The sequence below is a fragment of the Rattus rattus genome, chromosome 14 (genome assembly GCF_011064425.1).
Source record: "Rattus rattus isolate New Zealand chromosome 14, Rrattus_CSIRO_v1, whole genome shotgun sequence".
In the NCBI taxonomy this organism is placed as follows: Eukaryota; Metazoa; Chordata; class Mammalia; order Rodentia; family Muridae; genus Rattus; species Rattus rattus.
Window position 1 is genome coordinate 8,756,160 of NC_046167.1, and position 12,865 is coordinate 8,769,024.

General features: G+C 43.3%; 1 protein-coding gene across 11 annotated transcripts in view; it reads right to left on the minus strand.

Moving 5' to 3' along the window:
- Positions 1 to 1,688: 1,688 nt before the first annotated feature.
- Cacnb2 (calcium voltage-gated channel auxiliary subunit beta 2) overlaps positions 1,689 to 12,865 on the minus strand; it is a 341,467-nt gene continuing 330,290 nt past the window's right edge. For 6 of the 11 annotated variants that reach the window (XM_032884174.1, XM_032884170.1, XM_032884172.1 and 3 more), the window contains 5 exons: positions 12,547 to 12,656; positions 8,713 to 8,864; positions 7,402 to 7,497; positions 5,354 to 5,542; positions 1,689 to 4,810 (listed from right to left, as the gene is read on the minus strand). In XM_032884174.1, the coding sequence (XP_032740065.1) occupies positions 4,322 to 4,810; positions 5,354 to 5,542; positions 7,402 to 7,497; positions 8,713 to 8,864; positions 12,547 to 12,656 (1,036 nt within the window). In that variant the 3' untranslated portion in view covers positions 1,689 to 4,321. The remainder of the gene's footprint in view (positions 4,811 to 5,353; positions 5,543 to 7,401; positions 7,498 to 8,712; positions 8,865 to 12,546; positions 12,657 to 12,865) is intronic. The other 5 variants (XM_032884175.1, XM_032884171.1, XM_032884179.1 and 2 more) reach the window with 1 other exon arrangement.

Sequence of the window (12,865 nt, forward strand, 5' to 3'; positions counted from 1 at the left end):
TTTGGGAACAGACATCATGCAAAATTATAGAGAAATGCTTGATAAGGAGGAGAAAGCAGTTACTGAGAGCTAAGACCTGGCCAGGCACTTTCACTGGGTCTCCGCTCTTCTCAAGGAACCCAAGCAGCATCACAGAGCACAAGCTCCGGCAGCCATGGCCGATAGCTCAGAGTGAGAGCTCTTAGTCAAATCTGAACTCAGTGGGGACAAAGCAAGCAGCCCAGCCGTCCTGCAGAAGTGACCAGCATCCTGCCGGCCGCTCAGCCATCCTGCCCTCAGGGCCCTGCTTTGTCGCTAAACTTAGATTTCTAGTACCCAGCAGCATGGGAAAGACCTCGTGTGGAATGCACCACAGTGGCTTACTTTCTTCCATTCACACCTTCCAAATTACTGGGGTTTGGGTATGTTGGACGAACAACTGGAACCGAATGCTAATCATTTTTTTTCCTTGTAGGCTTCCCGTAGGAAGGTCTCTCAACGACTTACCGTATCCATCCTGACTGCAGCAGCTCTTGGATCAGGTAAAGCCTTTGAGTGGCTTCTTCCTGGAGAAAATCTCTTTTGAACAGCCCTGAGCTCTCTACATCCAAGTGCCTGTACCCAAGTGTATGTCCCAGCACATTGTGACGCCAGTGGACTGTTAGCTTGAGCTTCACTCCTGCACCTGGGAAATGGACCAGGACAGATAAACGAGCCTCCCCCTCCCCCTCTTTCTCATATCACTGCTTCAGAGTAGGTAGTAAGTGGTATGATGGAATATGAAAAGTTCTCTTGAATTTCCCAAGATTCAAGTATATAAGCAAGCCTTTTCTATCTTTCATTCTGCCTGTGTCCAGGAGATTTTGACTGAAGAGAAACACCATCTCCTTGAGGCACTTCTGATTCTGGGAATTCAGGTAGCCTCCCTTTTTTTTTTTTTTTAATGTATTTTAAGCAACTCTATAATCATGGTTTCCTTCCTTGCTCTCTGCACATCTGTATGTGATAAGCTAGGGTGAGAGTGGGAGAGGAACAGCCAAGCAGCAAACCTGTCAGACTTTTACCCATTCTAGTAAATACCAGAGTGCACACGGAGCCAGCAAAGGCAAACTGCGTGTGTTCAGGTCAGCAAGGACAGGGAATGCTGCTAACAGTTTCCTGTTTAAACTAAGCCATTCTCAGTGGATTGCTTCCTTTCGAACTTGAAAGCAGTCCACATACTCTTCAGCACATCTTTTAGCATACTTAGTTTTAATATAGATTATTTCTATGAAAACAGGAAAAAAAGCATTTATTTGGTAAAAAATACATTTTAATTAAAACCCTATGTTAGATTTTAGTTTATATAGCAAAGTGAAGTAAAACAGATAATAAGGCCCAGAGTCAGCAATATGACACTTACTGGATAAGACCAGAAGATCAAGGAGGAACGGAGTCGTGTCCCCAGCAGACGGGGAAATTGTTCATCTTCTTAAAAAGGAAATAAACCTCTAAAGTTGAGTCTGAATTACTCTACAGGTTGAACTAAGGTGGGAAGAAAACTCTGGTTTACATTTTAAAAATCTTACCTACCTTGTTGTTTTGTCTTACTTAAATTAGACATTGAAGGGAGATTACAAAAATACCAGGCTATTAAGACTGGATGATGAAGATGTGAAATGTCAGGTCTAGTACACTCGTTCCTAAGGTGGCAATTAATACCAATGGTAAACAGTGCAGAAGCCAGCTCTTTATTTGTTTCCATGAATTACTTTAAACCAAGTTCATCAAACAGTTCAGTGTCGTGACAGGGAGTGTTTGTTAACAGGGATGCAGAGCAGACAAGTTAAGTGTGGCATTGTCTGCAGTACAGTGTGACTGAAGACGTCCTACTTTTAGCAGCACCTTTTTTGTAACAGTAAGTAAATGAGCAGTTGAGAAAGCAGAGGAGAAATTCAAGTGACTGACACAAGTATAACACTGTTAACTACATTTCCAGCGTTTCCTGGTTTGACTACAGGAAAAAAAAAATCAGGATTCTACAAGTGAGTCAGGTAAGATTAAACTTTTGCTCATGAAAAGAGCAGTGTTACATCCCATTAGTCAGGAAGTCAGCCATGTTCCTTGGGAGCCCAAGTATGTAGCTTTCACACACAGGTGCCTATGTCAGAGCTTTGGGCAGAGTAGGGGGGATGCTGTGATGTGCACGCACATGCTCGCATTAAGCAGATGGATGGACAGCATTAGAACTAGTCTGAAAGGGAAGCCTGGTAACTGCAGGTAAGAGAAACACCATCCATCATGAGGCCGAGTGTCTCAGCCATTCCTCTGGATGAAACACACACACCGGAAAGGAGTAGATCACTGTAGAAAGTCTGTCTGTGATGCGTACGCTCTCAGTTTGGGTCAGAGATTGCTGGGTATCGTCTGTATTTCTGTAAGAGTGGAGTGCTGTTCTGAGGAAAATTTCATTCTCTAAGCAGGTAACCCACTGGTCAAATACATATGCAACTCACGTTTTAAATGCTTGAGTTTTCTTGGGTATAGAATAAAGTAGTAAATGTCAAACTGCTTTTCATACGAATGCCTAAGAATATTTCAGAAGAATGTGAAGTAACCCGGAAACAAAACAAAAATATATTTATTGTAACTATTTCTTGTTTTAGTATATACCGATCTGGTTGGGTAATCACAGATAGACATTTTCCTGCGAAGGCTTCGAATGCTAGGGGCGTGTGGAGCTCATACAGTCTTACCTCTCCATCAGCACTGGACTCTTGAGAGACAGAGATTGGATAGCCTCGGCTAAGAGCAGTTTAAGCTTCTTAACGCAAGCAAATTGAGGTGTGAAAAAAATGTCTTCTAGGTTCTCCCTCAGAGATGTCTCGTAAAAGAAAATGTTTCAACTTTTTTTGCTTCAAGTCATTCCATTTTTGCCCTGATAACTTCTAAAGATTTAGCAGGAACTTTGGTTCTAAGAAGCACTTCTAGATTCCGACAGTGCAGCTGCTCAGCTTGGTGCAGGGGAAGAAGAGCGGTGGCTGAGGATGAACAAGAGGAGCAATAGGCACGTTTAGAAAGTGAAGTGGGACAAGTTATAAAAATTTATTTCCCTACGAAATAATTGCACAAGCTGTGTAAACATTTCTTACTAAAACAAAGTACTCTGACACACAAAGATTGTCCATTTCCAGTGGAACACTCACAGTACAAGACGCCCATGTTTTCTCTCTTCAGGGGCAAAAGCAGGGAGTCAGCCGCTAAGTGCTCCCTAGTTCCTTTGGCAGCAAGCTTCCTCACATTCCCTGCTGCTCAGTGGGTTCCAAAGCAACATACAACAGTTAAATGCAAAGCCAGGTCCATCAGCCTCTGGTTTCCGCATCAGTCTTCTGCATTCCACTTCATCTCAGCCACTCACACACTCACTCACACACGCATGTGCACATGGTGGGCTCCGCTTGGATACTCCAGTGCAGTGACTATAACAGACACTAGCTGCTAAGAACGTGTTTGTCACAATCAGTGTGGACTGTATGGAGTAGAAAAACCTCTGGAGTTGGTTACATTTACCATAATTTATGGTTAAAATGAAAAACTTACAAGGATGGGATTACATTCAGAAATCAAACCTCAAGTCAAGCAATCACACATATTTACACTATATACAGGCTCTCTCTTAGAATAGGGAGAGGAGTCTAGACAATATTAGAAATTTCCTGAATGTGGGCATTTCTAGTCCCTGTGATTCATAAAGCAAATCTGCTGACTTGGCATTAAGACCCTAAAATTGTGTGATCAAACTGATATATATATATATATATATTATATATATAATTATAATAAGGTGTTTGCAGAAATAACATTTACAAACTGTCTACACAGTACACAGTACTAGTACATAGAAAATAGATTCTAACTTTATAATCCCCTTTGTGTAAGGCAAGACTGAATCTGTCCCCAAATTTAGTCAGCCAGAGGTACAAGCAAGAAACAGTGGTCCATGAAAGAATGACAGGTCAGGTATCTGGGTATTAAAAATATGGAGGAATTCCACTTGTTATCTGTGCTGCATCTGGCTCACTGAATACATTAACTACATTTCTGAAGCCACTCTGTTCAGGTGGCAGCTACCCCAAACAGCTTCTGAAGAGTTCAGGATATAGACTGAGGACTGCAGCTGTACTAGGCCAATTTCTGTGGTACTTACAAAAGAATGTATAGTAATACTTGATTGCATGCTATTGCTATTCAAGCAACAGCAATACAAAATATACAAGACAGATCACAGATGGTTGCAATGGAGCCCCAAAGATTTTGCTTAAGGATGATGTTACACAAGACTTGGGGGCAGAGACACGCACGGTCATTGGCGGATGTATACGTCCCTGTTCCACTCGCCAGCCTCACTCCTTCTTTTGGATATTACTTCCCCTTCCTTGTCACAGTAGCGATCCTTAGATTTATGCCGGCTTCGTTGTTTGCTGCACTCATTGTGGTCCTGGTCTCGACCCATGTCCCTAGCGCGGTGGCGAGGCTCCCTGTGCCTGTGGCCATTGCTGCTGTGGCTCTCCTCTCTGTGGTTATGTTCACGGTGTGGAACATAGCGGTCCACATGTTCATGTGAATAATCTTCCTTTGGCTCCACGTAGGCAGAGTCTCGGCTCTCCTGGGTTTCAGAGTCAAACGTCTCTTGCCTGGAGAGGCCTCGACCTGTCCCACTGCGGTGGTTTTGGTGTGTGGCTGAGGAAGAACGGTGTTGGGATTTTTTGACTGGTTCCAGACAAGGTTCTTCTTCAGCTTGGGAAGCAGACCGGGGAGCAGAGCGATCAGTCCTCTGATCACCTTGAGAACCCTGTGGCAAAGGGACACACATGAGGGCATCAGCTGAGGAACTAACGTGTCTTGGGAGCAGCATCGTGTAAGTGTGTCTGTCTGTAGTACCAAAACCCGAAATGAAGCCCAGCCCTTCACTCCTTTGACATACTCAGGGGCATGACTTAAGCTGGACTAGTGTTCCCATAACATTTCATTTCAGTGACGGGGCAAGAAGGGTGATGTTTAGTCTTTTGTGATTCTGATACTGATATGGGTATCTTATAACTATAGTCAACTAATCTGCTTGAACAGACTAAAATTCATTAGGTTGGAGGATATACAGAGGACATATGCTATCCCGGAGCCTTCACAGACGGATGGCTGAGGTATGTTCACAGCTCTTTGTTTAGGCACACAACTCATACTGGACTGATAGAACTTGGTCAGCTGGCACTTGGGCTTCTTGGTGAGCAAACAGTAGTAGATCAAGCATGATGTTCCTTCACTGGACTTGAGTCTCAGGGGATCAGCTGAGACAGCCTAGATTCTCTATGAAGACCATAAAAGGAAGTGCTCTTACCTGTGAATTAGAGGCAAGGGTGGGGCTCAGAGGTAAAGTTGAGGTGGCTAAAGTCCGGCTAAGGAGAGGGTTGGGGAGGTTACTGCTGGGAGGGTGGGTGGCCTTCCAGTACGCCTCCAGATAGTCGGCGAGATGCTCACAAGCATCCTCAAGTTGGTTCTCATCCAAGATCACATCAAATGACTCCTGCTGAGGTAAGCATTTCAGATAGCACATTAATGCAATGCAGGACCAATTCTGTCTTTTCCTCAAACCCGTAAACAGAAGAGAGGCCTTGCCCATTGTATTTGTTATTGCCCTGATATTTCCTTTTCTGTTGGCTCTTTTAGCCTATGTGTGTGTGTGTTTCCTCAAATCCTTAATTAACACTGAGTGGTTAACTGCTCAAGAATGGACGGCTGTCAGCATGGTTGGTGAGGGCAATGCAGGGGAGTTACTGTCAGTTGTAAAAAGTTGATACTGTGCTAGAAAACATGAACAATCTAATCAGTTTAGAAGGGCGCTTGGTCTTGAGACAGGCTGTAGAAAGCTCTGGAAGCAAATGAGGCAAGATTAGGTCATGCATATTGGCAGAAATAGTCCAAACTACTAGCATTTTGACATGATCCAAACTTAACACTTTTGTGTAGGGAGAGATTAGTGAGAGATGAGGTCCTTTATTTTTGAGGATTTAAAATTGTTGATCAAGAAATGTAATATACAATTATGAATTTGACTGATTTAAAGTATCTTCTGAAATTGCTGTACTTGAATGATTACTAGATTGGAACTATCGTCCCAAAGTATAATATGTAAAAGTAGGAATGTGTTCCAAACTTACTGTTTAAAAATTTGGTTTGAGCTTCCTGTCCTGGCCACCATCTGGGAGCAGCAGCCATGACCCTGTGCTAACTCATGACTGTAGGCCTCAACAAGGGCCACAAAGTGACCAAAAATGTCAGCAACCTGAGACACAGCCAGCGCCATGGGCGCCTCACCAAGCACACCAAGTTCGTGCGGGACATGGTCCGGGAGGTGTCAGCTTCGAGCCCTACGAGCAAGCAGGGTGTCATGGAGTTGCTCAAAGTGTCCAAGGACAAGGACCACTCAAGTTCATCAAGAGGAGGGTGGGCGTGCACATCCGTGCCAAGAGAAAGCAGGAGTAGCTGAGTAATGTGCTGGCAGCTGTGAGGAAGGCTGCGGCAAAGAAGGATTAATGAACCCTTCCTCAATAAAAGGTCGTTCTTACAGTTTGAAAGAAAATGGGTTTGGGGCTAGTGAGATAACTCACTGGGAGAAGTGCTTGCTGTGCACTTGAACCTCTAGAACCCATGCCAAAGCTAGATGCATAGCGTCGAGTTTTAGTAATCCCAGCACTTGTACAAGAATACAGGGTATAGACAAGAGAATCCTGAAAATTAGCAAGCCAGCTAGCCTGTTGTATACTCTAGCCAGCAACAAGACACCTGTCTCAAGATGGAAGGTGAGGGCCAAGACCCATGTTATCCTCCGACCTCAGTGTGTGCTGCAGAAGGCACGCTCCCACTGGCGCTCTTGTACGTGAAACTCAGTGTTCAGTCGGACATGGTCCAAGTCAGTTTCTCGGACAACCTGTTGCATGTTTCTAGAAGTGGGTAAGACCCAGACTCCGAAGAGGTCCATCTTACAAACCACCATCCTTTAACAGAGAGTGAGGGCTGCATGGGGTGTTTGTAGTGTTTTCAGAAGGGCGACCATTACCTGGTCTACACGTATTCAAGGCGCACCGTCACACAGGCGCTGGCATACTTCCTTAGAATGAATGCCATTGTAAGTGAGGAGGAGCCTCTCCCTCCAGATGTAAGCACCCTTTCTACGCTGGAGGTCTAACCCCTAGACTGTTGGGACCGTGTAGATTACTTACCGGAGGACTTTCTCCAGATGTAAGCACCCTTTCTACGCTGGAGGTCTAACCCCTAGACTGTTGGGACCGTGTAGATTACTCACCGGAGGACTTTCTCCAGATGTAAGCACCCTTTCTACGATGGAGGTCTAACCCTTAGACTGTTGGGACCGTGTAGATTACTTACCGGGGGACACTGGGCCAGTTTATCAGCTGCCACCATCTGGACATTGAGGTGCTTTGCTTGAGACTTCCCTCGAGATTTTATTAACCTTTGTAAAACCTGTAAAAGGTATGGGTTTATAACAGGAACATCTGTACTTGGGTGAGCTACACAGTGCATTATGGACTACTTTCTACTTGGCCCTGGATGATCAGCATGTATCATTGAGAAAGTATAACATAGAGATTAACCCCAAAATTAACGTTTCCGTAAATCTCTTGCAGACTTAAGCACTAGTATAAAGCTGATGGCTGTCCTTTCTCGCCTAACAGTTCTCAAAAATTCCTGCCTTATCAACTCTTTATATAGATACATATATATAAATATGTATATATATCATGAACTGCAAAGGGCCATTGATTTCAGGAAATATTTCTAAAAATCTTAGCACTGTTAATTCATTTTAAAGTAAAAATCACTTTTTAAGACATCTGAAATATTAGCTTCTATATCCAATATGCTATAAAGTACGTTTTTTTGATATTTGTAAGGAGGCCATTACAGAGATAAAGGGTTTGCCAGCTTCCTCATCAGAGAGCAAGTGACATTCTTCAGTACTAAACTGAAGTCCAGCAAATGGATTGCTATACAAACCTGTGGCCATGAGGACTCGGGTGGGCTACATGGAACAGCTTAACATATTCCTGCTCTGTTGAAGCTGCTGGACCTCTCCTTACACGACTTGTAAGGTCTCGTGACTTCTCTATGAACCACATGTTTACGCACTAAGCTGCTTAGCACTGCTTTGCTGGCAGCAGACACTTCTTTCTGAAGTCTGACTGGCTGCTTAAGGAAAGGTCTGCTAGGACCTCAGGTCTGAATGAGCATCCTGGCAGCAGTCCTGAGGATAGGAGCTCCCAGCGCAGTTTACTGTGGGCTGTAGCTGAAGGTTTTAGTTCATCCTTCTGTGAAACCTGCTCTAGAGTTGTCTGTAACTGAGAGCACACATGCGTTTGCACTGAACTCTGCACTCAGGCTTGGACTCCCAGCAGCTTTCCCACCAAGTGTGCAGATCCCAAGAGTGATAGAGAGAAACACCCTAATGTTCCCATGGCAGCAGCTCCCACATCACAGACCCTCTGAAGTCGTTTCAGAGAGCCATGATCCACACTTGAGGAACACTGCTCTGGACCACACGTTAAACATGCTCATTCTTCTCCTGAAACTTCCTGACTAGTGTGGAGCTTTTCAAAAACTACGTCCATGACAAAGGAACAGAGCATAAAGCACATGACAGTAAAATCTGAATATAGAAAAACAGTGCAATCCACTCACCTTAGGAGAAGAAATCTTTACATACACTATGATAGGGGCCAGAGAGGTCTTACTGAGTTGAGCTGGGTGATTAATTGTATCCGCGTCAAGGACTACCAATTGCAGTGTTCTTGCAAGTTCAAAAATCCTTTCAATTTCACTCTGAACTTCCGCTGTAAAGGTTTAAACAGAGTTCACTTATTTAAATCTACAGGAAGCTGGAATAAAGTACCACGCTAGTTCTTTATCCAGAGTGACAGCAGGACAGCTGCCATTTTAGTGATTATAGTCAACATGACTGAGAAAGGCGTCCTTTGGCAAGGGCTATTTCCTCACACCTTCGTTATTCCAGCTCCAAGTGCATACCTTTCCTTGCACATGAGCTTACCTGGGTTGGGCCATCTGTTATACAAGGATGTGAGAGACATGAGGGTGCCTACTGGACACTTGGCCTAAACTGCACTTCTCTTGTTTGCCACCAATGAAGACATGGTCATTAGTATAACTTGTTCAGTCCATGTAATGCTAATTCTATGTACATTTTCAAGGTTGGCCATTTGGTACTGGATGACCAGTTGTCATGCTGTGCCCTGGGAAGGACCACCTCTCCAGTTGCCAGCTTCTTTCAGTTGCCTGTAGTTGTCTGTGTAGGGTTGAGGCCCTGTGGGCTTTTCTCTATCCAGTTTGTGCTGTTCATTGATGTCATCCTTGGCCAGCTCACATTAGGCAGTCAAGTTGGTGAGACTTTACAAGTGTAGCTTCTGATATGACTAGGAATGTATATGTACATACGTATATATGTGCATGCAATAACAGTTTGTAAAGATAGAGGCCATGAATTTAAGCGACGGTGGGGAAGGGTATGTGTGATGGTTTGGAGGGAGGAAAGCCAAGGGCGAAATAGTGTAAGTAAATTAGAATCTCAAAAGAAATGAAAAGTGGTCATGTAACATTCATGTTTCAACAGGCGGTTTCCCACTAGAAGTAGCACATAGAATTGCAGGAAACGACATCATCAGTTCAGCTACCACGCTCCAAAGGTTCCACAGCAGGGCTACCGGGTTGACCATCTGGGACAACGAGGACGTTCTCTGCACTGCCTAGTTTGGTGGCTGCCATTTGGGGGTACTCAGCACTTGAAATGAGCTACTCTTAGTGAAAGCTGAACTTTAAAATTTTAATAATTTAGTATTGAACTGTTAAGCACAGCAGGTAGCTTGTAGTTATAACTGAAGACAAGACAGTCAAGTCCACAAGATTCCCCAAAACCCCCACACAGGCACTAGGCCATGGCTTTTCTTTTCTTTTTTTAAGATTTATTTATTTTTATTTATGTAAGTACAGTGCAGCTATCTTCAGACACACCAGAAGAGGGCATCAGATCCCATTACAGATGGTTGTGAGCCACCATGTGGTTGCTGGGGAATTGAACTCAGGACCTCTGGAAGAGCAGTTAGTGCTCTTAACCTCTGAGCCATCTCTCCAGCCCACAAAACTCTTTCACACCATCCAACTGGGGCCTAAAAATGCTTCAGTTTCTTTGATTTGTCTGTATTGATGACAGAACCTTTTAACTCACATATTCTTCTAGAAAATGCAAGTCACTAACTGTTTATATAAAATTCTTTACTAGGATGCTTTGAGAAACCACAGTCTAGTCATTTGATATACTAAATACAAAATAATATTTGGTCACATAGCACCCTGAACTACATATCTCATCTGATAAAGTGTACTAGTTTGTAAGAAACACAGGGAATAGAATTGCACAAATGATAACAGTGTAACACAGCACAATTCGGACCATCAGAAGCCTTCAGAATAAGTTGTCTAGTCTTTTTTTCCAAGAAAAAAGTTGCAAAAAATAAGGGATTTAAGAGCTTGACTACAATATATGGACTGTTTCCTATTTGCATAGTAGTTTAGGTACTTAAAATTTATCAACTTTTAAAATATACCTATGATTTACTCCAATAATCTGTGCATGGAGGGTAAAGATTCAATGAAACAACACTGGCTACAAATAGTTTGTTAGCTTTTCAGAGATACCCATTCAAAGTGTCCCCAGCACTATGGATTCCACAGGGTCACTGACTAGGCCTTCCCTGGATTCAGTGATCCCCTCCTCAGGTTTTTCTCTGCTCCATGGGCTCATGAGCCACTGACCAGTTACCTGCGATTTTCAGCTCATTTACACCTGTATTTTGTGTCCTTTATTTTTGTGAGCCTGGCACCTATAATACTGCCTAGGAGTGGTTGGTTCTCTGTGCCTTAAGAATAAACTCTTTCACAGGCTCCTGAATGCCTTCCCCTTCCCCTTTATGGTATGCCTCCCTTCTCCCTTTTCTTTCAGCCACACTTTAGCCAAACTGACATATTTTCCAGAAGATTCTTATAACTGCCATTGTCTCAAATCATCAGCTCATTGTCTCCTCAACTTCTTTCCTTTCTACACACTTCTAAGATGCAAGTCTCAGCTCAGGACACCTGGGAACGCCTGCCCCATGGCCTCCACCTCCTTCAGCATCAGCTCTGTCTATGGCACTGGGCTCACCAGGAGCCCTCTGCTCTCACTTGCACTCCTTGCCTCCTATCCGCCTTAGTGCTGTTGTAAGCTTCTGGGTGTAGAGGCCGTATGAAATCCATCCCACTACTCTCAAGCTTTAGCATAGTGCTTGGGACCTAGTGCATGTGCAGCGAAATACATGGAACAGAAGAGGCATTTAAAATGTCACTGTGAGTGAATTAGTTAAATCTATGAAATGAGTTATTACAGTTTTCTTAAGTACAAAATAAATAAGAGATTACTATAAGCAAAAATGATCACATTTTCTTCTAAGACTGTAAGATCGGGTGTCATCGTGTGTTCCAGGCTACTTTTGAACTTAATCTCTCTGCATCAGCCTCTGATGTGCTGGGGTTATACGTGTGTGTACCACATCTACATCCTTAATCTATTTCCAGACTTGTGTCACTAGACATCACTGCTTATTGGCAGGAGACAAAATGGAGTTGTATTTTGTGTGTGGACATGCGTACATGTGTCCACAGAGGCCAAAAGAGGATGTTGGATCCCTTGCAGCCTAAATTACAAGTGACTGTCAGCTGCCTAATGTGTACTAGGAGCCGAATTCCAATTCTGCAAGAACAGCAAGTACCCTTATTCATTGATCTATCCCTCCAGGCCTCCAAAGACACAAAAGGTAAGTTTTCATATATATATGTTTAAAGTTCAGAGTAACTGAAAAATTTGTTTGCTAAAGCTCTGCCTCCCAAAGTGTTTACATATTTCACATAAATAATTAATTGAACCTAAATCTGACATGTCTGACAACTTTTAGAAATGTATAGACCCTAAACCTAACAATATACTAGTTAAAAATGTATTAGTAATTAAAACACCAAGCAAAGGTTCAGGAAGCTACAGTAGCTGCTGGAAGGTCTGAACTTTACCTTACCATATGTTAATGACAATTTCCAACCACATCCCAACAAGTCCATCAAAGTCCCCACGCTGCTTTTACAAATAAAAATACTGATGTAACTCAGGACAGACAGGAAGTGGCTTCCTCTGTTCTCAGTCTCGCATATAAATCATACTGATTTGAATATGACTTGACCACTGATATAAATATCGAGTGAGCATTACTGAAACAAACCACAGTGCTGATAGCAGGTGGGATGACTTACACTGTCTCAGTAATCTACACTATGGAACCATTAGGACTGTACAGTAGCTGCTGACATGGACTTTTCTACAAGGTACATGCAGTTATTCTTGCCAGGTCTGCTCACTGTTACTGACAGGTAGGGAGTAGTTAAATAGCTCGAGCTCATTGGAATTGGCTGACTTACCTAAGCTCGACCTTGTGTTGGATCTTTCTATTATTGCGTGCTTACTGGGGTTGTTTAATACTGAGCGTTTGGCCAGGGAGATGTCGGCAGTGACTCTTGTGATGGATATCCTATTGGAGAAAAGGAAAACCTAAGATTATTCATCTAATAAAACAGAAGTGCATGTCCAAAATGTAAAGGATGGTGGATATACAAGTATACATATCCGGAGCTGGGAGATTGCTTAGTAGTTAAGAGCATTTGCTCTTTCAGAGAAGCCAGGTCTGCTTTCTCACACCTGCATGGTGGTTCAGAACCGTTTGTAATTCCAGTTGCAGGG